Source organism: Pezoporus flaviventris, unplaced genomic scaffold (genome assembly GCF_033815535.1).
Source record: "Pezoporus flaviventris isolate CSIRO_AGI_PZ_B2104156 unplaced genomic scaffold, CSIRO_AGI_Pfla_v1 ptg000016l, whole genome shotgun sequence".
NCBI classification, from domain to species: Eukaryota; Metazoa; Chordata; class Aves; order Psittaciformes; family Psittacidae; genus Pezoporus; species Pezoporus flaviventris.
Window position 1 is genome coordinate 4,291,520 of NW_026892564.1, and position 24,196 is coordinate 4,315,715.

Genomic DNA, 24,196 nt, shown 5'->3' on the forward strand with positions numbered 1-24,196 from the left:
TTCTCTGCCCTGTAGCTGTGCTTGGGATTGCCCAAATCCAGGTGTAGGGCCTTGCACTTGGCATGGTTAAACTTCATAAGGTTGGCATCAGCCCACCTCACAAGCGTGTCGAGGTCCCTCTGGATGGCATTCCTTCCCTCCAATGCACAAACCAAACGATGCTTATGTGTTTCTAACATAATTTTTAATGCTTAATTTTTTTGGCATTATATATTAAGCATTTAATTCATGACTACGAAGAAAGTAGTTTGATTAAATTTGATTTCACCAAGGAATTAAGTGCTGGCCTGGATAGGGTAAGTGTGAGCTTAGACACTTATTTCTGGTATTTTTAAACTAAGAATTAAGGCTTTTTTTGTTTCTGCTACACAACCTTCCTTAAATATATAAAGAACTCATAAAAGAAATTGGAAAATAATTCTCATTTTGAATGACTGATAGATAATTTAAAGGTAAACTGCAGGGGGTACCATTTACTTAAAAGATATTAACTTTGCATGCATAAATTGAACAATTGACTTTTTTAGCTATGTTGATAAAGACATTTGTCTTTGAGTAAATGATGTAATCCTGTTGTATCGCTAAAACAGCAAAGTCTGTGGGATATTTGCAGTGATTTTTGACACTGAAAATGAGTAATGGGACTTCGGGAAGCAGAGAAAGGACCTGAGAATGAAACTTTTTGAGCATTTATGTCCTGAAGTAGGAGAGAGATAGAGGACAGAGATACGTAGTTGAGGTAAAAAACAGGGCACTACTTTTCTGGAGTAGATTACTGCTAGCAAACTTCTATATAATTTATAGGAAAATGTCCTTTGAAGAAATAGAGAATACAGAAGAATTTTCCAAACCAGGACTCCAAGTATTATGTAGGAGTATGCTGAAAAGAGCAAAGTCTTCAGATGTTTTGATATGAGGAAACATACTAAGCATCTTTTCTTCTGTGTAGAAAAACTTCATAGGACATTCAGTGGTTTCAGGTGACACAATAATTTTGTTTTCCATGCAAGGTTAAGAGAACTGTCTGATGTGGCAAAAATGCAAGTTGAAGCTCTGGAGGCACGCCAGCAATACAGAGATAAAGAAGTGGAATGCCTTAGGATGCAAATTTTAGATTATCAGGTAAGAGGCAACCCTTATTACCACTGCAGTTTGAATTTTTTTCCCTGGAGTGAGAAAAAATAGAGTAATTTTACAGTGAACTAGGAAACTGCAAAAGCATTTTGAAAGGATCTTAACAAGCTGGTCCTTGTAGTAGCCATACCCTTTCAAGAGTTCTGTATTACATTGATTATTCCCTCCTCATTTCTTTCGTTTCTAGATGTACATATATTAGATATCCTGAGCTTTTTTTTGTCTGTGTTATTTAGCTGATATTTATTCCCATATGATTAATAGCTCATGATCTTATTTAAATATAATATCGGGAAAGTTTGGTCTTTTTTACAAGACAAGCAATGACACGTAAATCTTGAAGATTTGCAGTAGACTTATTACATTGCTTTGTTATTAGCTGAAACAATTTTGTGGCATTTATTTTCTTGTTCTAGAATGGTTTGAGTTCCTAAATACAACATTTAGTGTCAGTTTTTGTTACCATACTTGTAAGTTTAGGTATATATTTCTTCCTCATTTCCTGGTATTTTGGTAATTCTGAAATGTGGCTGTAGAAACAATAATGGAAAAATAAAAAGCTGGATTTAGAGGCTAATTATTGCTCTTATCTATGGAGTAAAATACATGGAGTATAGAAAATAATAAAAACAATAGCCTTGTATTTGCATATACACCGCATTAACATATTCAAAATGAAAAATAGATTTGTTCTGTAAATTTTGTTCTTAGGCACAGTCAGATGAAAAAACAGTTATTGCAAAACTACATCAACAGATCATATACCTTCAAAATAATGAATCTGATGCTGTAGGCAAATTGGAGACGCTTAAATTGAAATTACAGAAGATGGAGATCCATAATGTACGTTTAGAGCAGAAGCTTGATGAGAGGGAGCAAGCCTTATATTTTGCTCGACTGGAAGGAAGAAATAGAACCAAACATCTACAACAGACAGTTCAGTCTTTGCGTCGACAGTTTAGTGGTGCTCTGCCTTTAGCACAGCAAGAAAAATTCTCTAAAACAATGATTCAGCTACAGAATGACAAACTGAAGATCCTGGAGGAAGTTCAGCACGCTCAGGAGGAGCGTCGAAATGCAGAAAACAGAGCATTAGAGATGGAGTTAAAACTGAAAAGTTTAGAAGAATTAATAAGTGCCTTGAAGGACACAAGAGGAGCTCAAAAGGTTTGCTATTTTACAACTTTGAATAACTTTGTTCATTTGATCTGCATTTCAGTTGCATTTCAGTTCAGCTTGTTACGTAAACATCTTCTTTAATGTAGAAATTAATGATTTAAAAATACACTTTGTAGAAATATGACAGATATCACTTTTTTGTTTCTTCTTTTTTTTTAAAGTAATACATCATTAGTTATTTACCCTGTTAAAGTTGGCACAGTCAGTTTTACTAATTTTCTTTTGTGCCCAGTTAAGTGGCAGAGGAAGTAGAGGCTAACTGTGAAACCACTTATATTAAATTGAATTAAATTATGAATCAAATTAAATTATGAATCAAATTAAATTAAACTCAAGAGTAGCATTCTGAAGCTCTGTACCATGAGCTTGCATTGAAATCTCTACAAATCCATATCATATTAAATAAACCCACAGGCAATAATTAGGCAGCATGGTCAGAAATATTGTTACACTCTTTTAGTTCTACTTCATAATATTTTGCTATTGTAAACAAAGTTGCCTTGAAATTTGATTAAGGCTTTCTCACTCTTCTGATCACTGTATATTATATAATACGGTTATGTTTGTCATGGCTAAAGATGTCTGCATGTAAGCAACGGTTGTAGTGCTCTTGGCATGTTTAAGCCAGTTTTCAACGAATCTTCTAGAGCATTTTGACATGAATATGTTTGTTACTCTTAGCACATTAGCATTTTTGAATACTTCCAGTTTTAATGGTTTTGAAAATCTTGTGCTGTTTTAGAAGTCAGCCAGACTTCTTGCATGCTTTTCGTGTTCAGCCAGCACAGGGTCTACCTTAGTTAATTTGAAAATTATTTGTAATACATTTATGTCAGTGTATGGGAAACCTGTTCCTTCTCCTGTTGTCTCCTGCACTTTTTAGTCATTCTGTGCCTACTCACTCAAGAGAAGTGAAGAAGTTTAAAAAGGCAGAATGTCTTTTCTTCCTGTTGGTCTGATCAGTGACATAACCCTTCAAAGTCAAAGAGCATAACTGCATCTAGTTGTCCTGTGGGCTTGGTAAATTATACTACTATGTATTATTCATTATAAGGTAATTGAATGGCATATGAAAATGGAGGAACTCCATCTGCAGGAACTTAAACTCAATCGAGAGTTAATCAGGCAAAAGGAAGAGGTTAAGCATTTGCAGAATATAATTTCTGAATATGAACGTACAATCAATAACCTGGAAGAAGAAATTGTACAGCAAAACAAGGTATGTATTTCTGTATGCTATTAGAAAAACAGCATATTCCTTATTTTACTAAGTGATTTAAAAAAGAAAGATTCTTCTAGTAAGTTTTTAGCATAGATGTTTGTATCTTAGCTCCATTAATTCTTTTTAATGGCACACTTGAGTGTTCTACATTTTGGTATCTCTTTTTTTTCCTGTTTGAGTTAGTTATAAAATTCCCATCATCTTCACTAAATAAAACACCTTATCAAACATTTGTTACAGTTTCATGAAGAAAGGCAAATGGCTTGGGACCAGAGGGAAGTAGAACTCCAGCGCCAATTAGACCTGTATGATCATCAACAAAATGAGGCATGTAATACAGCTTTAAAGGTAATTGCAATGAATTAACTAAAAATATACTTAGAAGCATGTTTTGCAGAGCTGTCAGATTACGCAAATGTTAATATTTCTGTACAGTTAGAAGAGGCTACTGGGTCAGTTCCAGACTCTAGTTTACCCCTTCCACAGCAGCTTGAGTTGGCTTTGAGAAAAATACAGGAGCATATTCGAACAATCGTGGAAACCAGGGCAACCTGCAAATCACTGGAGGAGGTAATTAAAGGTTTAAATTATCATATAGAGGGACAAGTTTGTATATCTGTGCCCTTTAATTTTTTATGTATAATAAATATCCTTTTATAAATGTCACTCAGATGTGTCCAGTCCCTTAAAACTATTTAACACTGAGAAAAGGTAAATCACATCGTGACTAAAATGAAACATTTTTTCCAATGGAACAAATTATTAATTCAATTTAACAAGTGTTACATTAGATATAAGAAGTAGCAAAGAAAAATCCGTTTATCGTGGGTTGCTAAACTGAAATTCTATTACAAAAGATACTTTGTGGTTCTTAAGAAATTTGAAAAACACCAGCTTAATTTGGTAACACAGAATGAGTTGTAAAGGGTCTTGTGCCAAGTAGATAACTCATAAAGGCACAGTAATTACATTCTGGGACTTTTAAAATCTAATAGTAATCCCATACAGCCAGAACAAAATATTTCGTGTTAGGTGAACCTTCTGGTAAATTTTTAAAAAGTAAGATCTTTTTGCTGTGTTTGAATTCTGGAAATGCAACAATTGCCTTCTGTTGTAGAAATTAAAAGAAAAGGAAACTGCTCTGTGGAAAGCTGAACAAAATGTTTTATCAAGAGACAAAGTTATAAATGAACTAAGACTTCGATTATCTGCACCATCAGAAAGAGAGAAAACAGTGGCTGAGTCGGGCAAACAAGATGATCCAGAGTACCGTCATGCCATAAAAATTGCTCATCAAACCATTGCAAATATGCAAGCAAGATTAAATCAAAAGGAGGAAGTGTTAAAAAAATACCAACATTGGCTTGCTAAAGCAAGAGAGGTACTTAAAATGTTTGCACAAAATTTCTTCTATTTTTATGCTGTTTTAGTTGATTCTTCATTTCTCTCATTGCTACTGAAATCTTAAAAAGTTTCTGACCTCAGAGGTAACAGAGCAGAAACAATTTGTAACTTCCTATGTAGAAAATTCACGTAGAATTTTTTAACTTCTTAAAATAGGAGGCTTGCTCAGTCAGGACTTTATGTATATGATGTCTGTGTAGGAATTAAATCAGCGTGACAGGAAGAAAACTAAAATGCTGCTGTGAGAAGTGGTTTCAATATGTTTACTTATTGTATTGTTATATGGAATTTTCCAGTACTTGCAACAATGATCTCTGGACTGCATCTTGTAGTGAATTCCGAAGGTACATGAAAGACATCATTTATGGAAAATATGCTTCTTAAAGCATATTTTAAATTAAAGCATATTTAAAAGCATAAACAATGTATCTAAGCATACTTTATATATCCTTAAAGCATAAACCTTGTGTCTAAGAGGTACTTCAAGACTAAACATGCATCAGTTTTAGTGTGTTTGTATCAGGAGCACACTTATAAAGCAGACTTAGAATCATCTTCACTTAATGTGCTTTGGTTAACATGTGTAGCTGTTACTTCTGGGAGAAACAAAGTTTTTTTTGTTTCAAACTAAACCAGAAGATGCAGTCTAAAAATAAGTGCTCTGTGTTAGCAGACAGACAATCCATGGGATCATGCTGTATTCCAAAGTAAATAAAATGGAGAAGTATGTAATATAGATATCACTATCAGTATTGATCGTTATAGTTGGTGAAGACCAACACCAGCTGTTTTGCTCTCCAGGTCCTGTCCTGTTGCACCATACTACTTATTACTTTGTTGAAGAAGTTCTTTGCTGTGAGGGTGGTGAGGCACTGGAATGGGTTGCCCAAGGAAGTTGTGAATGCTCCATCCCTGATGGTGTTCAAGGCCAGGTTGGACAGAGCCTTGGGTGACATGGTTTAGTGTGAGGTGTCCCTGCTCATGGCAGGGGAGTTGGAACTAAATGATCTTATGGTCCTTTCCAACCCTAACTATTCTATGATTCTGTGATTATAGCAAGAAGAAAATAATTTTAAAACTGCCAGAATTAAAGGAAAATTTGGGGAGCGATACTGAACAATGAGTGATGAATCAACGTGAAGGTACTGTAGTTTCATGGCTTTCTGGAATAGTGTACATCAGTAGAATTATACTGTTATTTTGAACAAACAGGAACAAGAAGAAATAGCAAAGAAGCATGAGGAAGATCTTGGAGTTCTACACGAGAAGTTAAATTTGTATGCTGACAATTCCCTTAATAAATTCAAACAGACTGCTTTGGTAAGTGTGATCAGTAAATTGTTCCCAAATTTTTAAAATTGTTGACTAAAAGAACACTTTTGCAGTCAAAAGTAAGTAATGAATAATGACAGGAGAAATAAACGGGTGGTGGATACAGAATTATTGTAGTATTCTTGAGAAAATTCATAAGAAATGGATTAGAAATCACGTGTAAAAAAAGTTACCACCTCAGTATATATGAGCATTTTTCATATCAACCTAATTTATGGAGACTTCTAGGAGAGAAAAGTATATTATTTGTCTCTTCATTCAGTCTGTTCTTATATTAAACTAACCATTTCAATACAAATTTTTTCTTGACGCTTTATAATATGGTGAAACCTGTATTTAACTGGTTATTCTGAGGATCATTAAATTCACAAAGCTCTTTTCAAACCAGAGTGACTGCTTTCTCTGTGGACTAAGAAACACATCTCAGTAAATAAATACGTTAGATATTAATGCCTGAATATATTCAGGAATAAGTTCAAAATGCATCAGTAATGCTTAGCTTTGATTTAAAGCTTAAAATATTACCACATGCATTTGTCCTCTTTTACAGGATTTAGCAAAAAAGACTTCATCACTTTCCAACAACAATCATTTTCTCCACTTAGCTGAAATGGAGCAAGCTGTAGCAGAAAAGGATAATTTTATTGCTTTGCTTGTTGGAAAATTAAAGAAAACATCATTTGATTTGGAGAAACAAAAACAAATTACTTCAATGAATATCAAAGAGTTTGAGATTATCAGAGCCCAGTAAGTTTTTAGACTGTGTTAATGTAAGTCACAACTGGATTGCACAAGTAAATTATGTATTGCTGCTACGGGACAGATCTAAAAGTGAACATGTTTTTGTTGAATTCAACATTTGGCTGAAAAAAACTAACTCAAGAGTTACTAGTAGTAACTAGTTGGTTGTTGGTAGTTGGTAGTCACAAGTTATTTTTATCTGTAGCCTTTTGCTGGGGCTAATATTGAAAACCTGGCTTGGAAAAATGCCTTTCAGTTGTTAGCTTTGGCGTTCAGTGGAAAAGAAAGTATTGGTATCAGAGTTGTCTTTAAGCTACTGTGATACTTCCTGGTTTGTACTTTGGTTCAGGGTTTTTGTGTTTTGTTTTGTGGGTTTTTTTCCCTGATAGGGAAAAATTAACCTGCCTAACAAGTTTAAAGTAATGAAAATGTAACCCCTGTTTAAAAGGACAAATGATAATGCTTTCTTTACATCTAAAGATGTAAATTAGAGTGAACAATGAATGATGAAATTAGAATGAACAATGTTCTAATCTTATTTTCCTGATTTTCTTGAGTAATTTTATTATTAAATGGAGGCCTTCTTTAGTGAGTCCTTTCTTGTTATTTCCAAGTCAATGTGTCATTTGCTTTAACAACAATAAAAAATTGTTCTTACCTAATTACTAATTGCTAATTTTATTATTGCAGTGTACTCTATTAATGCTTATTTTTTATTAGGCTTCGTGAAAAACACGCAGCTGATGTGGAACAACTAAAAGATGAGGCAAACGTCTTGAGGAACATGGTATCTCAGATGGAGAAGGAATTTGCAAATGTAAAAGCTGAACTAGAGGTCCAAAAAGAAGCAAATAATAGAGCACCCACAGCAACACTGAAAAATCTGGTGGAGCAGCTGAAGAGCCAGTTAGCCATAAAAGAGAAGCAGCAGAAAGTTAGTCAATAAAAATTAATCCCTATGTCACATAAATGTTTAATGTTGCTTAGTGCTTAAGAATTCTATGTATAGTACAGCAGAAGAATATAACTGCATAATATAACATAGTAAAATCCAGTTGCCTTTTCTTGTTTTGTAATGTTCATATTAGCAACTTCTTCACTTAAAAGAACTTGAATTTACTGTTTTCAGGCTTTGAGTAAAGCAATTCTGGAACTCAGAGCAGAAATGACTGCTAATGCTGAACAGCAGATTATTTCTGCTGCATCACAAAAAGAGGCATATATGAATGTCCAGGAGATTGTTGACAGGCAAACAAAGGGGTTTACGGTGAGTATTGGGTAATATCATTGTATTGCATTGTTGTATAACCGATAATCCTGATTTGAGGGGTTTGCTCTTTTGTTTGTTTGTTTTCTTCTAGACACAGATAGAAGAATTAAATAATCAGATTACAAAACTTACAGATAACCTTAAAACAAGTAAAACCAGGGAAACTTCCTTGTCTGATGAAAGAGATGAATTGAACCAAGAACTTCAGAGGAAAGAAAAAGCATTTGCTAAAATGTTGAAAGAAAAAAATGAATTGGAAGAAGAAAATGAAGAACTGAAGAAACGGGTTAAGAGGCTAAGCAGTAACATTCAGGTAGACGTGATTTTTAAAAATATGTTTGATCTTGGTCAAGTTTCTGCATAGACGTGCTGGGTTTGGGGATAAGACTGAGTACATTTGGCAGGCATTGAGACATACTGGATTTGAAATGTTACTTTTGCTCATCAGCTGGGTTACATGTGAGTTGTTAGCTTTTGCTGTTTGAAGCATGTTTCAAATGAAAGGAAGGAAGAGACTGAAGAATACTTGCTCCTTGAAATGTTTGAAAGAGTCTGAGGAGTTGAATCACCACTTTCAAGGCTTCTTTCAGAAATGGAATTTTGTGATTTTCCTTTTCTTATTTCCCCTTTCAGAAGAAAAGTGAAGAATTTATAGTAGAATCGTCTCACTTTTTTTAATTCACGTACTTGTTGCTGATTATTCAGTTTAGAATGCAAAGTTACATTCCAATACTTTAATAATTTAAAGATAATTTTAAAAAGATCATTTAGGTTGTTAACTAACTCTACCAATTGGAGTTAAAGTCCTTATTTTTTGAGTGGAGAAAACAGGTAGGTAGTTGTCATTAAAACTGAAGTTGGTAAACGTTTGTAATTTTTCAGAGCAAAGCTGATGAGCAAAACCTGATAGATGAACTTCAGAAAAAAATTAAGAAGTTGGAAAATGAACTTGAGAAGAAGTGTGAAGAAACAGACAAAAAAGGTGTAAGAGAAGACAAGGTATGTGGTATTTGGATCGTGGCTTTGAAAGACATCATCAGCGAGGTCTAGGCAGTTCAACCCTACCTGCTTCTCAAAAATCCCCAACCAAAGTTTATATGGAGAAAAGTAGTTTCATGACTGTAACTTCTCCATGTTTTCCATGCTGTTTGTTTTTACTGCTCTTGTTGCTTAGTACTGGTATATTAATGTTTTTCTGCCCTTGTAGAACTGAAGATACATTACAAATCTTAGAAAACTAAGATTTATAGGTAGCAGTGAAATTCATTACGTAAGTGCTGTCAAATGTGCATTTGTGAAATTAATGCTGTGATAAAACATGAAGTACTTAGGAGCAGAAGTATGAATCTTAAAAGGGATGATGTCTGTGTAAGTGATTATCCTTCATAGTAGTGATCTCGACGTAGAAGAGGTACAAGAGCACTTGGAGATGTGTTCATTTTACCAGTTGTTTTGTTTGGGGTTTTGCTTGTTATTTTACTACTTCAGTACCTAATTAGTGGCTTACCATAGTAATTATAAAGTATACAGGAATATTATAGGATGCATTCAGATTATTTATGATATTTATGATCTTAAACATTATTTGATGACTACACTTACACTTCCAATTAGAGTCTTTTTAAATACCTTTTGCTTAGTATCTCGAGATACTTTTCTCAGACTTTGCATGTATTTTCCTTTTTCCAAGATTCCACTTTCTACCTGTCCGTTAGTAGCAGTGACTATTCAGAACGAAGACAGAAAAGCAAGTACAAGGGTACTGAAGAAAGTACTGAAGAAAGAAAAAGACAAGTTTAAAAAACCCCAAATTGCTTACAGAAATATTAATTGTTATTGACCTGTTTCCAGTAGCCATTTGTGATCACATAGGTACAGGTTTTATCTGATGTATAATTTACAGCTACTGAATTGTCAGTAGAGATCCTATTTCAAATAGGAAAAAATACACTAAGGTGACCAATGTTGCAGCAGGGGCATATAAACTCCTGGTGAGCTGCAGATCTGCTGTAAATTGGCATAGAAAAACACTTCTTTAATCTGTCACTTTACTAACGTGTAATTCTGAGTAAAAGGATACATTAAACTACACCAGTCACCACAGCATACTGCTATTTACCTTTTGATAGATGAGGTTAATAATATGTGCCTGCTATGGCTTCATGTTTTAAACTGATAAATGAAGAATATACCATTTCTAGCTTTTAACATGCTTGCATATTTTGCTTTAAGAAAAAAAAGACATACATAATTTGATTATGTTCTTCACAGACCTCCAAGGAGGAAATACTTAAATGGGAAGAAAATAAAAAATGGCAAATCAGAATGGAAGGATTGCGGAACAAGCTAAGGGAAAAGGAAAAAGAAGCAGATGCTTTAGGCAAACAGTTGAATACATTGAAGGAAATTTATACCAAGTGAGTTGGTTTTATAGACTGTTAGGAAATTACGACATAAGGGAAATCCAACTACTTGTCACATAAAAATTGGAACAGTTCATAATGTGTGTAAGATTGATGTATAGAATTTGACATTGCTATTGAGATTGAAAGTATTAGTTACTTTTTTAGAAGCAGGCTGTTCTTCTAGTACCTTTTCCCTTGTGGAAGCCAAAACCTTTATTAGAAGAAACTGTCCTTGAATAAAACTAAAGTCCATCAAAAGGAGAGTGACCAGCAGATCGAAGGAGGTGATCCTGCCCTTCTACTCTGCTCTCGTGAGACCTCACTTGGAGTACTGTGTACAGTTCTGGTGTCCTCAACATAAAAAGGACATGGAACTGTTGGAAAAAGTCCAGAAGAAGGCCATGAGGATGATCAGGGGACTGGAGCACCTCCTGTATGATGGCAGGCTGAGAAAGTTGGGGCTGTTCAGCCTGGAGAAGAGAAGGCTGCGTGGAGACCTCATAGCAGCCTTCCAGTATCTGAAGGGGGCCTATAAGGATGCTAGGGAGGGACTCTTTATTAGGGACTGTAGTGGTAGGACAAGGGGTAACAGGTTAAAACTTAAACAGGGGAAGTTTAGATTAGATATAAAGAGGTTCTTTACTGTAAAGGTGGTGAGGCACTGGAATGGGTTGTCCAGGGAGGCAGTGAATGCTCCATCCCTGGTGGTGTTCAAGTCCAGGTTGGACAGAGCCTTGGGTGGCATGGTTTAGTGTGAGGTGTCCCTGCCCATGGCAGGGGGGTTGGAACTAGATGGATGGAACTAGATCTTAAGGTCCTTTCCAACCCTAACTATTCTATGATTCTATGATTATGCTTTTTGCATATAATATTCTGTTCTGCCCATGAAACAAAAACAGCTTTATGAAGAAAGGCTATTTCTTTGATTAGTAGGGTTGGACACTGCTACTGCTATGTGTAGTGCTACTGCAGTACTTACCGTTCTACGATTATGAGTTTGAAGCCTTTTAAAAAAATTACACATGCAAACGCTCCAAAAATGTTACGTTTACTTTAGTACAGTAGTGGCAGGCTTTTACTGATAAAAGATGCAGAAGAGAACAGAAACTGTGATGGTGATTGTAGCTGTTGTTAGATTTGGTTTGAAACTGCTTCAAGATGGCATTTATTCTCTGCAAGTCTTGCATGAATTTCACATAAAAGATGGGCAAGAACAGCAAGTGGTTTATGACATGCATGAGACTGACTTAATGTTCATTGTTTCTTCCAGGTTTGGTTTTGGTGTGGTTTTTTTTTTTTTTTTTGTAAAGCTGTACTGTCTGTAAGATAACCTTATTAAGAAGACAAGGGGGTGTGGTTCAGTGAGCAAATATGTTGCAAATGTCGATTCCTTAAGGCAGAAAATACATTCTCCTAAAGCAAATGTTAACAAATAAAGTTTTAAATGTAGTTACTGGATGTTGCAGGACTGAAAAAGAGAAAATTACTTTACAGAAGAAACTGAAAACTACTGGTGTCACTGTTGACCGTGTTGTTGGAGTAAGAGCCTTAGAGACTGAAAAGGGACTGGAAGAACTAAGAAAACGGAATCTAGATTTAGAAAATGAAGTTGCTCACATGAGGTGAGAGGCATTTTAAAAGAATCTATGAAAACCAGAAAATCTAAATGAGAAAAAATATCTGTGGAAGGAAAGGAGGTAGTTGTGTCAGACCAACTGATTCACTAAGGGCAAAAAATTTTAAAAATCCTTCTTTGCATCTCTGATGAGCAAACTTAAAAGCTACTTTGGAGCAACTGTGCATACTCAGAAAATATGCAGCATTGGTTCATTATTCTAAAAATGTAAATAATATGAAAAATATCTGCTTCCTGTTGTGTAAAAGTATAATTACAGTTTAGAGTTTTTGAAAGTTACGGGAACTGCTAAGTTGCAGTTACGGACTGTATTCTTAATCAGTGTTTCCACTATCACAGTGGATAGCGGACCTGAGTAATAAAAGCTGTACACATCTCAAAAGAGCAGATTCCTTTTGCCAAAGTACTTACTTTTGATTAATGGGGATAACTTGAAATAGTGTATATGGCTAGCATTGATTTAGAATAACTAGCCCAGTAATCCTAGAAAATCCAGCCTAGAAACCCAGCAGTTCATGGGGATTTTGACTTTAAGGGATGATTTTCTGCATTAATGACCATTTGTTTGTTTTGGCTTGATTCATTTTTTGATGTAGAACACAGCAAGCTATCCCACGAGATTCTGTTGTAGAAGAACTACATTTCAAAAATCAATACCTCCAGGAAAAGCTTCATGCTTTGCAGAAACAATATTCAAGACAGGCGTATTCTAGACCATCAGTAAGTTAATATTGTAACCATATTACCTAGAAGAATTGCATCTATTTAACAAAAATATTTGTTATCCATTTGGTATTCTCTGTCATTTAGCTGGCTTTATTTAAAATTATAGCATTCTAGAATAGGATGTGAAATACTTAAATTTTTTGCGTTTTTAAAAAACACAAGAAAACAACCCCATCCCCAAACCCCAAAACTTACAGTTTCTGTGTTCTACATTTAGAAGTTGAAATATTCAGCAGCCTAGCATATGCGGAGAAATAAGGGATATGTATTTTTTAAATATGCGAGTCTGCAACTGAGAGACTTATTTTCATATTCCATCTTGATTGAAAATTTGGGATAGACAGAGCTTGGGGAAGTACTGAGTTGCATTTCAGTTACGCGTTTTTGTTGTGTTTTGATTTTTACAAGGTTCATTGTATCGCAAATATTGCATTATTAGGGTATTGTAGTCTTTCGAGAAGTAGCTTTACCAGTACATTCTAGGTTTCTTTAGTTCCTGTTTTGTTTTATTGTCTTCTGCTTTTCTTTCATGCTCCATTCTATCTTCAACTTCCATCAGAGTACAGGTGACCAAACTGAACTGTCCAAGTCTGTTCCTGTCAGTATCAGTAAACAAAAGTATTTGAATTCCCTTCAAAAGCAATCTGTTTCAAGTAGGAATGAAATCAAACATCTGGCTAATCATAGCGTTACTGATGACAATGAAATAGATGAGGAAGCAGACACGCAAACACGCATCATGCCTAATGAAGGGCATGAGGCTATTACAGATGCAAGCACAGAAGTGTCTCCTGAACAGCATCTTGAAGATAGTGAGAAATGCAAGGACACAGATATTTCTAGGGAAGGGCTGAAAAACAAAAATATAGATGAAGCTGATGAAGAGAACTGCAGTGAAAAAGAAGAAAATATAACCCAACCTGAAAATGGAAAACTTAATGAGGAATTTGAAGAGCAGAGGAAACAAGAAATGCTCAAGCAATCAAATGCTGCTGGTGATGAAAGTGTAGAAGAGCCTGATACTGACAGAATGAGCTGCAATCTGTCTGATGCAGGGGAACCTTCTAATCAGGCTAATGACTATGAAGCATTAAAAGTAAATGTGAATAATGAAATGAATGAACGCATTGCAGAGGATAAACATGAAACTTACCAAAGTGGTACAGAGGGGCTTGAAACAACCGCAGAACTTTGTGAAATGCCTGAGGTCTGATGCTCTAGCAGTCCACTAGCATTTCTTCTGTATAAATTATATAGAAATAGAATTGTTTGATCTAGATAATGGAGTGCTTTCCTATGCATCCTCTGCAGGGATGTTAAAGTAGTCACCAATGGATCCATAAAGGAAACCTTAGGCAAATCCATAAAGCAAACCTTAAACCTTACAGCTTAAGCTGTAAACCTTAGTTTACAGCTCACGTGTAAACTACTGTCAACTCTAAAATTTTGGTACAGCAAGTTTGCAGAAAACACTAGTGATACCTGCAGGTAGTTGATGACATTCATTCTTTGAAAGACTTACGATGTATTATTACACGCAGTAAGAAAAAAAATATGCTTTAATTAACCATATACTTTGTTCCTATTATTATTATTTTTAATTGGTTATATGGTTAATTAATTCCATAATTATATGAGCAAAACCTGCTGATTATCATATCATCAAAAACTTTCACTCCTTACTAGTCTGGTGTAATAGTTTACATATACTTTTGATTTGAATTGGCAATGTAAGGCATGCAAAGCACTGTTTATGTAATAGAAATTACTAGCCTCCCTAAATAAAGATTTAAGATTGTAGGAACTTAGAGACTAAAAACTAGTAATGTACTGTGCTTCATGACTTGCTCTGTGACCTGTCTGACTTAAGTGAAATTCCTTATGCTATATGTACTATTTAATAAACGTGTCAGAATACATCCTTAGTATTAGATGCTGTTCCTAGGTAGTGTCATAGCTTACTACACTCAGTAGCTTTTGTGTCTTTTAGACTTTGACATTTATTTCTTCCCAGTAGTCTGAGAGTTAATTTTGGTTTCACAAAATTTTTAGCGCTTTAGACTGGTTTGTAAACTTCCCTTAAAGGTTAAGCAGGTTTAGAAGATGTGAGAGAAGGAGTTAAAGTCAGGGCAAATTAGATGAAAATACAGCTGTCATTTGTTTTATTTCTCTGAAAAACAGTAATTCTCTGTTGCTTTTTATCAGCTACAACTGATACGATGACTAGTGCATTACCACTTTTTTTTCCCTGTTTCCTCAAGACACCAGGAATGGGATCAGGTGATCAATACCAAAGAGAACAAGAAGTTTTAAAGGAAAATTTAAGACTGTCGTCTGAAAACATTGAGCTAAGGTTCCAGCTCGAGCAGGCCAATAAAGATTTGCCAAGACTAAAGGTAACATCTTTTTACCTTTAGTCCCCTTTGCCCTGAATAAAGTTAGGGGATTGCTTAGAAAGAAATTTAGATTTTTCCTGTACATAATGTTATGGTTTTATGGAAGATGAGAAGGTTGAATGGCTGGTAGAGATGACGAGACGTGCCATTGCCATGGGAAATTGATTTCTCTTTACATTTTGTTTTCAAAGTAAACCAACTGTAATTTTGTTACCGTTCACCTCAGTTTGAAATCTAAGTAAGTTGCTTGTTACTGTTTTTTATAGGACCAAGTAAGTGACTTGAAAGAAATGTGTGAACTTCTCAAGAAAGAGAAAGCAGATGTTGAACGAAAGCTGGGCAGCATTAGAGGCGTGAGTATTGTTAACAGCATTTTTCATCGTAACTAAATGAAACCAAAATACAAAAAAAAGCAACGTTTCATTAAAGCTAAATTATTCGGAAGCAACCAAAAGCAAAGAGGGATTCCCCTTAGTTATTTTATTGCCAAAGTGCTAAAATAAATAATCAATGAAAGTCAGATAATGGGACCATTAGAAGGCCTAGAGCTACACTATTAAATGGTTGCACCCTCATGGCCTTATTTTGATTTTTGGATGAAAGTTATCTTTGGAATCGTATTTGTACAAAAAAATAGGAGTTAAAGCCCTAATATTGAAAATTATGTTCATGCGTTTATGTAAGTGCATAATAGCATTACAGCTTTTTTATTTCAAACAGGATTTTGATTTGATACAGATGTTAGAAAGCCTAAGTTATTGTTAGTGTGTCGTCTGAGGTATTATGCAAGATGATGAGATTAAATTTTACCTTCGCTCTTGTCAACTACTTTAATAGAGCAGTATTTCAGAAATCAGGTAAAAAATGCTTCAGCAGTTCCCAGTATCTCCCTTGCCACTAACTTGCCAAACTATTTGTATGACCTGTTAAAGGAAGCTGACAGTAAAATCTCTTCAGTGCCTTTTGTAGCTCTTTCACTGTACAAGGAGAATTGAGTACTCCTTCTGGGTACCTGAAAAAGATTGTATAGTTCTCATTCTTCTACTTGTACTTTGCATGGACTGCTTGTGTATCTGCCTATCTCTTATACAGTGGTCATTTCTGGATAAGCAAATTCTGTTTATAAAACTGTTTTATGCAAAGGGTCTGAGCACATTCTAAATCTTCCTCCCTTTTCAGGCACCAAGATCTGACAGGGGGTTTTCTTTAACTCCACTGTATACCAACACAAATCTCCTAATCTCTACAGTTATTTTACAGAACAAAGAATAGATCATTTTTACTTCCAGAACTTTGTTGCTCTGTATGTTTTACTCCAGGGACTAGAATTCTCCCCAGCTTGCACAATACTGGGCTTGTTACCTCTGTAGAAAGAAAAGGGAGATACTTGGGCCCAGAACAAGAAACAGCTGAGGAAAGCAGTCACTACAAAGATGATGAGAAAATAAATGCATGTGAAGACCTTTTACAAAATTTCCTACCTCAGAAAGGAACATAGTGAAAGAAGAAAAATGAAGAAATTACAAGCTTCTTCACCCACCCCCCACCCCCCACCCCCCCCCCCCCATTTATTTATTTATTTATTTATCACTCTGCAAGGAGAATATATGCCTTGGGAAAAGGGAGATTTACTTATGCTTTAAAATGTAGTTATTCCTGTCACTTTCATCCAGCAGAAGTTTATTTTCCTTCAGACAGTATTAGCATTCAAGCAGTTGCATGGTCTGTTGGATGAGGGAACTGCTGTACAAGAAAGCTAAAAAATAAAGTAGTACTTTGATTTATTTTGCCGATGTTTCAGTCTAGTTCATAAAGCACAGCAGATTTCGAGACTAACTGCAGCTTTCTTGAGTAACACAGAAAATGAAGGAATTGCTGTCTTGACTTTGAGGAGCTAAGTATGCAAGAAACTTCAGGGCTCAACTCACACCAAAATATAACTTTTTTTAATAAACAGACATTGCAGCGGGGAAATAAGTGATAAAATAACATTTGGAGTATCTCAGAATGTTAAGATGAACTGTTAACTTCCTTTGACTTTTTTTCTTTCCTCTCTATAGGCTGGTAGAAGCGGAAAGACAGTTGCAGAATTGGAAAAAACAATTGGTTTGATGAAAAAGGTTGTAGAGAGAGTCCAAAGAGAAAATGAGGATCTGAAAAAAACTCCAGCTGTGGTTTCTAATGAGAAATTACTTGGTCTTGAACAGGAAAATGAGAAGCTAAAGGTACCGATATCTTTCCAGCAACTATATTCAGATAGCCGGTTAGCGTGCAAGTTAGTAGGAAAATGAAACGGCAAGCCTGTTATTGGTATCGACTGGCAGAAAAGTGGTTTAAGAATACCAAATATGAAGGCTGTAGAATAGAAAAGCAGAACTTCATTGTACTGCATGTTTTATGTAATGGCACTCTGTGCCTTAAGGATATATTTAAATACATGATTAAATGTTATGTTCATTGTGCTAGGTAGCTGTCACTATGCCATGCTTTAAAAATGGAGATCTGATATTTTCTACTAAGCAATGCATATGTATTTTAAGAAACTGTTTGATATTTAGTCTGAAATGGAAAAGATGAAACTTCAGGTGGGGGACCAGCTGAGTATGCGTCATGACTCTAAAACCAAAGGAATGGAAAAAGTCATTACTGAAAACGAGAGGCTGCGTAAAGAACTGAAAAAGGTATGGTCATTGTAATGCATCCCTTGATTTCCATTAGTTACTGGTCGTGGTAAGTGTATTTATATATATTTTTAATGGTTGATATGGATTGGACACTTTTTCTAAGAACTGCTATTGCTATGATAGAATTTTGAATTATACGTGGAGGGGAGACATCCAGGGAGCAGCCAAAGACAGAATTTGGAAGTTATAGCAGTAGTGATCTTGTAGGTAGTTTTCCTCTAAATCAGCACTGACCCTATCCCACCCTCACTTCAGATAATCCTGAGCTTCGTTAGGTTAAGTATTCCGTAAACTTTTGTTTTTATTGAACAATAGGAAGCTGACAATGGAGAGAAGCTACGAATAGCAAAGAATAACTTGGAGGTATTAAATGAGAAGTTAACAGGGCAGCTGGAGGAAACCATTAAGAGGCTAAATCTGGCTGAGAGCCAAATTGATGGAGCTGACAGCAAAACCTGGAAGCCCATTGTAACAAGGTAGGAATTGAGAATGAAGTAAGGAAGATAATTTCTCTTTAAATATTAGCAAACAAATTAGGCTTGAATTTTCATAATTTCTTTCTTCTTTTGAAGATAGTTTAGTATCATCAGTATTTTATTTTCTGATTATATATCAATATGTAGAATCAGTATAAAGGTCCAGCAGAGATCTGGTGTCCTTAAATACTGGCCTGTCAGCTGCTTCTACAGAGTAGCCAGTGACTTATCTCCCTTCTTCAGATTAGCTGTAGGCTTGTGGATAGTTTTGGTAAAGGAAGTATTTTGTGTTCCTTGCTGGTTAAATGTATTGTATTTGTGCTTTGTGGAATGTCAGCGTTTTTGCTGAGCTTAGAAATTTTCCAGTACCTTACCGCATGGATCAGAATCTAAAACAAAAACTGTAAGTCAGGAACCTGCTTTTCCCAGCTTGGCTGGATTTGAATCTAGGTTTTAACCATGTCAATGTGCAGAGGTTGTGTTAGGAAACACACTGGATTTCTATATTCCTTGGGGCATATAGTCATAGCTGATGCTCCCTGGTGTGTGTGTTCTGAAGGCTAATTGCAGTCAGCCAGCTGGTTCTGTTATCTGTAGAAGAAGGGAGAAAAACTGACAGACTGGCACTGGATTGTCTTTTTCAATATATTATTTGAAGCGTGTAAACCACCATTTCCAGATTTTTAGATAAAACTCAGACTTTGAGATCAGAACCAAAAATCATGTTCTGTTTGGTAGTAAATGTCTGTAACTCTTTACCAGTAAGTTATCTGCACATTACCTATCAGTTGTTTTAAAGTAATGATTTTGGCAAACAGTCACCCCCAGACCATTCCTGTTAACACCCCTTTCAGTCATGAGCTGCAAAGAAAGATGCTAGTTACATGTCCCGCTAGAGTGATATAAAGACTGACAGAAGATACATTCACATGAAATACACGTGTGTGGATTCATCAAAGTAGAAGAGGAATGAGAATTTTACTCCTCTTGAGGCAAGAATTTTTAACTGGATATTATCTCATTTACTGATGTAACTCAGAAAAGGACACGAAAACAAAACAATGCATGTGCCATTAAAATAAATAAATAGCCTGTGTCCTGCCTAAGGATGGAAGGGAGCAAATCCGGGGAAGAAGTACTTAGTCATGGATGATCTCAGGATGACATTAAGATGACATGTTGCAAAAAGTACTATTTAATAGTTGTAAACAGAAGTGGAAGATATCTACAAAACCAGAACCTCTGACAGCCACATTATTAGGGCAGAAAATCAGCTGGACAGGAGAAGCCTGTCTGATTTCATCCTAGGTCGCAACAGTGTTGAACAATCTTTCTGCTGATGCCCAGCCTTGTACTCCCACAAGATCCCTTTCAGATTTAGTGTGTCTCTGCCATACTGCTGAGCCATTTTACTTCACTGAGACTTCAGAAAGCTGTCCTTTTTTTTTTCTTCCTTCCTAACCTTCCCCCTAACCATGTAGTGAGGTAAAATGTCCCTACGCAAGGTCAGTGACAGCCATATTTAGCATACGGAAGGAAAGCAAAACCGGCTGCCAGCCACTGGAGGAGGAAGACAGGAACATGCAGTGAAGATGGTAGGCCCTTAGTAACTAGTGTGTCAGCTCAGTGGTTTGAACATAGTTTTTCTTCTAGCTCTCCACCTGTTCAAAAACATTTCTACTTAGTTCTGTTAAGCTGACATAGATACACAGTTGTAGACAGGTAGGTAGGTATAAAATATATGGTTATGCTTAATTGTGCTTGTCTATTTCAAGTGGTGTGAATAAACTTTTATTTGCGTTTACTTTAAGATGATTTTAAAGTAAGTGACTGAGGTTAAGACATTACTAACCTAAAGGAGCTCACCAGGTCACTTCAACATGCAGTCCACCCCACCAGCAAATCTTCCAAAGTATGGATGTCATAGTAGAAGGTGTCTGAAGGGCAGACAGGGGGATCATCCAAGTGATCCTTTGGAAGGCTCTTCAGCTGGTAGCAAGACGTAGATCACAGTGGTATCTGAAAGCCCGCTTCAGACAGGAGATTGGACCTTGTGATCTCCAGAGGTACCTTCCAGCCAACATTTCAATGATTCTACAAAAAACCTTTTTGTAGCCTTCTATGGCTCAAATCGAAACAGAATCCTCTTCCAACTACTGTTACTCCAGGGTAAACAGAAGTTCTTGCAGAATGTTTTTGTCTTTGGAAACTTCATCTTCTGTATCTATATTAGCCCTTTCTCAGTACATTAATTTATTTCAATCAATCAAAGATATGACACTGAAGTAAGACCCAACCCATGTGCATGCTGTATCAATAACAGATGTGCATGTTTTTAGCAGGAGGTAGTTTAGGGTTCACGTGTAATAGAGTAAAAAGATCTCAGTCCCCCTTTAATAAAGTACAGACACTAAGTAAGATCCACAAAGGTGTAACGCTTGCAAAAGCCTTTACTCTAAGATTAAAAATGCATTTTTCTTTCAGCTCACTTATTTTTAAGACCAATGCCCCAAACGTAGAGTGTATTTTATGGCATTTAATCTCCCACAGATATTTTAGTCTCTATTTCTACAAAAGTATTAGCTTCTGCTCTTATCTTTCTCTAAATAAAAATACTACCAGGATGCACAAAACGAAGATAAAGGAAATGGAAATGCATATTGCTAAAAAAACCCAAAGCATTACTGACCTTAAACAGCTGCTGCAGGAAGCAACAGAACGTGAACAGAATGCTGATAAAAACTTACAAGATCTAAAAGAACAAGTGAGTAAAATTTAGCCAGATGACTCTGAGAATAAATTGCTTAATATTTATTTCTTTCTAATATCTATATGGGCAGAGTTTGGTTTGTTATTTTTCTCTGATCCATGCTTTTATGGGTTTTTTCAGCCCTGGTTGCTGTACCTGTACATTTACATGTTTTAGCCATTAATGAGGTTTACTACAGATTATCAACATATACTTCTGACTTGCAGTCTCAGGGGAATTTTTTTTTTCTGTAGTATTCTTCCATGTGTTTGTTGTTGGTTTGTTTGTTTTTTTTTTTTTTAATGATAGCTTTCATTGATCACATGTAGGTACAGATGCTTCAAATAAAATCTTTCTAGCTTGTTCCACTGCAGGAGTGAGTTTGCTGGAGGAACTTACCTCTTCCAGGTCTTTTTTGGGGGACTGATTAACTCTGCCACCATAAAGGGCATGGATCTTCATGCCTATTACCAATATGGCCTCTGAATATGCAGTCCCTAATAAGTCATACAAACATTATTTCACACATGGAAGAGTTGATAAATTTTAAACTCCGGCACCTTTGAAAAGATGTATCAAATTTTGGCTTTTAAGTACTTTGCAGATGCAGCCCTAGGACTACCCACCTAGGTTAGCTTCCATCCCCTCATTTATTAATACGTGCAGGGTTTTGCTCCCCAGGCATCTTGTACTGGCCATTCTTGTTGTACTGAATCAAACACACAACTTCCACTATAGGAAGTCATATATTTCCTGTAGGCAACGAAAGCATTCAATAAATAGAACTTGGAATTGAGTGCTATAAAAAAAAAATTTTGTTAATTTGTGTTTGGTTTTCCTTTTCTAAAGTCAGATTATTAACAGGAAGTGTACAACAGCAGCAAAATTAACAGAGAGAAAATTATTTCATTATGTGATGCTACTGTGGAGCAACACACTTCCCAGTTTGTTTTGTGTCTCAAATACTGATGAAGAGATGTGTCAAGGGTAGCTACATTAAAAAGAAACAAGAGATTGATGGTTGTTAAAAAAAAATAAACACAACCAAACAAATCCTTATCATTTTAGTTAATAATAGAACGAACGGCTATCACTGACCATAGCCTTAGGAGAGTTCATAAATTGTCACTTCATTCAAATATATAGTCTTGTATTTTTTGCTCGTATAGCCTCTGATTTTTTGCTCCTGCATCCTCTACTGAAAAGCACTTGAAGAGGCTACACCCCTCTGTAGGTAATTAGCTTTGTGAAAACTGTCAGTAGATGAACACTCTGATGATCTAGTACCTGGTTATGTCCTTAGTATTATTTTCATTCATTTTTCTAATTCGGTATCAAAGAGAACTCCATCTGAACTGTATTACCTCTGGATACTGTTTCAAGAGTAAAACTTTCTTAATTTTTCTTTTAAGATTGAGCTTCTCAAACAGTTTCCTGAAGGTACAAGGACAGAGCAAAGCCTTTTCAGGGAGCTTCAGCTTTTAAGGTAATGTACTCTTTAAATACCTAAATAAATAATTCAGCCAATATACATGAGAATAATCAGGAAACGGCCACCGCGATTTTTACTTATATATTTTATATTCTAAAATAGTTTAACAGTTTTTAAAAATTATTCTAAAAATGTTTTATATTCCAGATTAACTAATAACCGATTAGAGAAAGACAAAGCAGAACTAGCTCAGCAGGTGGAAGATTATAAGCACCACATGCACACATGTACAAGCGAAGTTTCTGCAGCTGGTAATCGTTTTCAATACTAAAATGATGATCCTCCTGTATTTGGGGCCTTAAGTAAAAATAGGTTAAAATGTATGTGCAAAATGGTAATAAACCTACAGAATTATGTGAATTATGTTAATTACAGAGTAGCGTAAACTGGAGCAAATTAAGGTCCTGGATTTTGGAGTTACTTTCACAAGGGGTTTATAGAGAAGTGTTAACTAATTGCGGAGATTTTTAAGATCTTACGAACAAGAGCTCGTAATATTTGTCAGATTTCCCTTTCCAAGAGGATGTATAGTTCATCGCTTTGCTTTATAAACCTCAAAAGACTTCTTGTGTCAGTCATTCACTGAAATCCTCCTGCTTATTACCCCTTCTGCCTTGGGTTGGAAGCTGCCATAGAATTCTATTCATCTCTTCCCAGATACCAGCTCTGCAAATAGTTTAAGACTCCCAAGGGAAAAGCAGAGCACTATAGAGCAGCACGTTGCCGTATGACTGGGAAAAGAAAAACTAACCCTTTCTGAAATTATGATTATAGTTAACAAGATCCTTACACTACGTTATTGCCAAATTTCCTGCATTTAACTCAGAGAAACTGAATGCAGGACTGGCAATGGGAGCACTGCATTCAGTTATAGGAGCCAGACACACCCACTTAATTTGTGTAAGAACTAAAGCCCAAGTGACTTGAATTTTTGGTGGGTGTTGATCCCCATTGGGTTTACACACTGTTACAAATTGTTCAGCTTTCAGGGGATGCAGAATTACTGTGACAAGATAACTCGTATCATTGTTTTTCATTACCTTAAATTTTGTAACAAATTACCATGACTTTTGCAGGACAGAATGAAATTTTACAGAAGGATAAAAGTGACAGGTTAATGGAAGCAGCTGACCTCCAGACACAGTTGAAAGCCTCTGAGCTGGAGAAACAGCAATTAAGGGTGAGTTGCAAAGATCATCCTGGGCAAGACAATGAGACAGTGGTTATCTAGGAGGAGTTGGTTAATATCTAAACTAATATCTAGTGTCTCTAGAGAACATGCTTATTATTATCTCATCATTTACCACTTAAGTTGTTGACATGTATTTCCCAAGTTCCGGATAAAGGTAG

At 35.7% G+C, this 24,196-nt stretch overlaps 1 protein-coding gene across 1 annotated transcript in view; it reads left to right on the forward strand.

Annotated features, from left to right (window-relative positions):
• Positions 1 to 24,196, forward strand: part of LOC133269914 (centrosomal protein of 290 kDa-like) — a 49,986-nt gene that overhangs the window by 24,976 nt on the left and 814 nt on the right. Inside the window, exons 30-53 of the mRNA XM_061454639.1 lie at positions 1,011 to 1,122; positions 1,846 to 2,301; positions 3,368 to 3,532; positions 3,776 to 3,883; positions 3,971 to 4,105; positions 4,653 to 4,916; positions 6,152 to 6,259; positions 6,822 to 7,018; positions 7,733 to 7,946; positions 8,142 to 8,279; positions 8,374 to 8,595; positions 9,165 to 9,281; positions 10,554 to 10,699; positions 12,154 to 12,309; positions 12,920 to 13,043; positions 15,311 to 15,445; positions 15,712 to 15,798; positions 17,506 to 17,670; positions 18,004 to 18,126; positions 18,445 to 18,605; positions 21,228 to 21,369; positions 22,767 to 22,840; positions 22,994 to 23,097; positions 23,923 to 24,026. Of these exons, the coding sequence (XP_061310623.1) occupies positions 1,011 to 1,122; positions 1,846 to 2,301; positions 3,368 to 3,532; positions 3,776 to 3,883; positions 3,971 to 4,105; positions 4,653 to 4,916; positions 6,152 to 6,259; positions 6,822 to 7,018; positions 7,733 to 7,946; positions 8,142 to 8,279; positions 8,374 to 8,595; positions 9,165 to 9,281; positions 10,554 to 10,699; positions 12,154 to 12,309; positions 12,920 to 13,043; positions 15,311 to 15,445; positions 15,712 to 15,798; positions 17,506 to 17,670; positions 18,004 to 18,126; positions 18,445 to 18,605; positions 21,228 to 21,369; positions 22,767 to 22,840; positions 22,994 to 23,097; positions 23,923 to 24,026 (3,757 nt within the window). The remainder of the gene's footprint in view (positions 1 to 1,010; positions 1,123 to 1,845; positions 2,302 to 3,367; positions 3,533 to 3,775; positions 3,884 to 3,970; positions 4,106 to 4,652; positions 4,917 to 6,151; positions 6,260 to 6,821; positions 7,019 to 7,732; positions 7,947 to 8,141; positions 8,280 to 8,373; positions 8,596 to 9,164; positions 9,282 to 10,553; positions 10,700 to 12,153; positions 12,310 to 12,919; positions 13,044 to 15,310; positions 15,446 to 15,711; positions 15,799 to 17,505; positions 17,671 to 18,003; positions 18,127 to 18,444; positions 18,606 to 21,227; positions 21,370 to 22,766; positions 22,841 to 22,993; positions 23,098 to 23,922; positions 24,027 to 24,196) is intronic.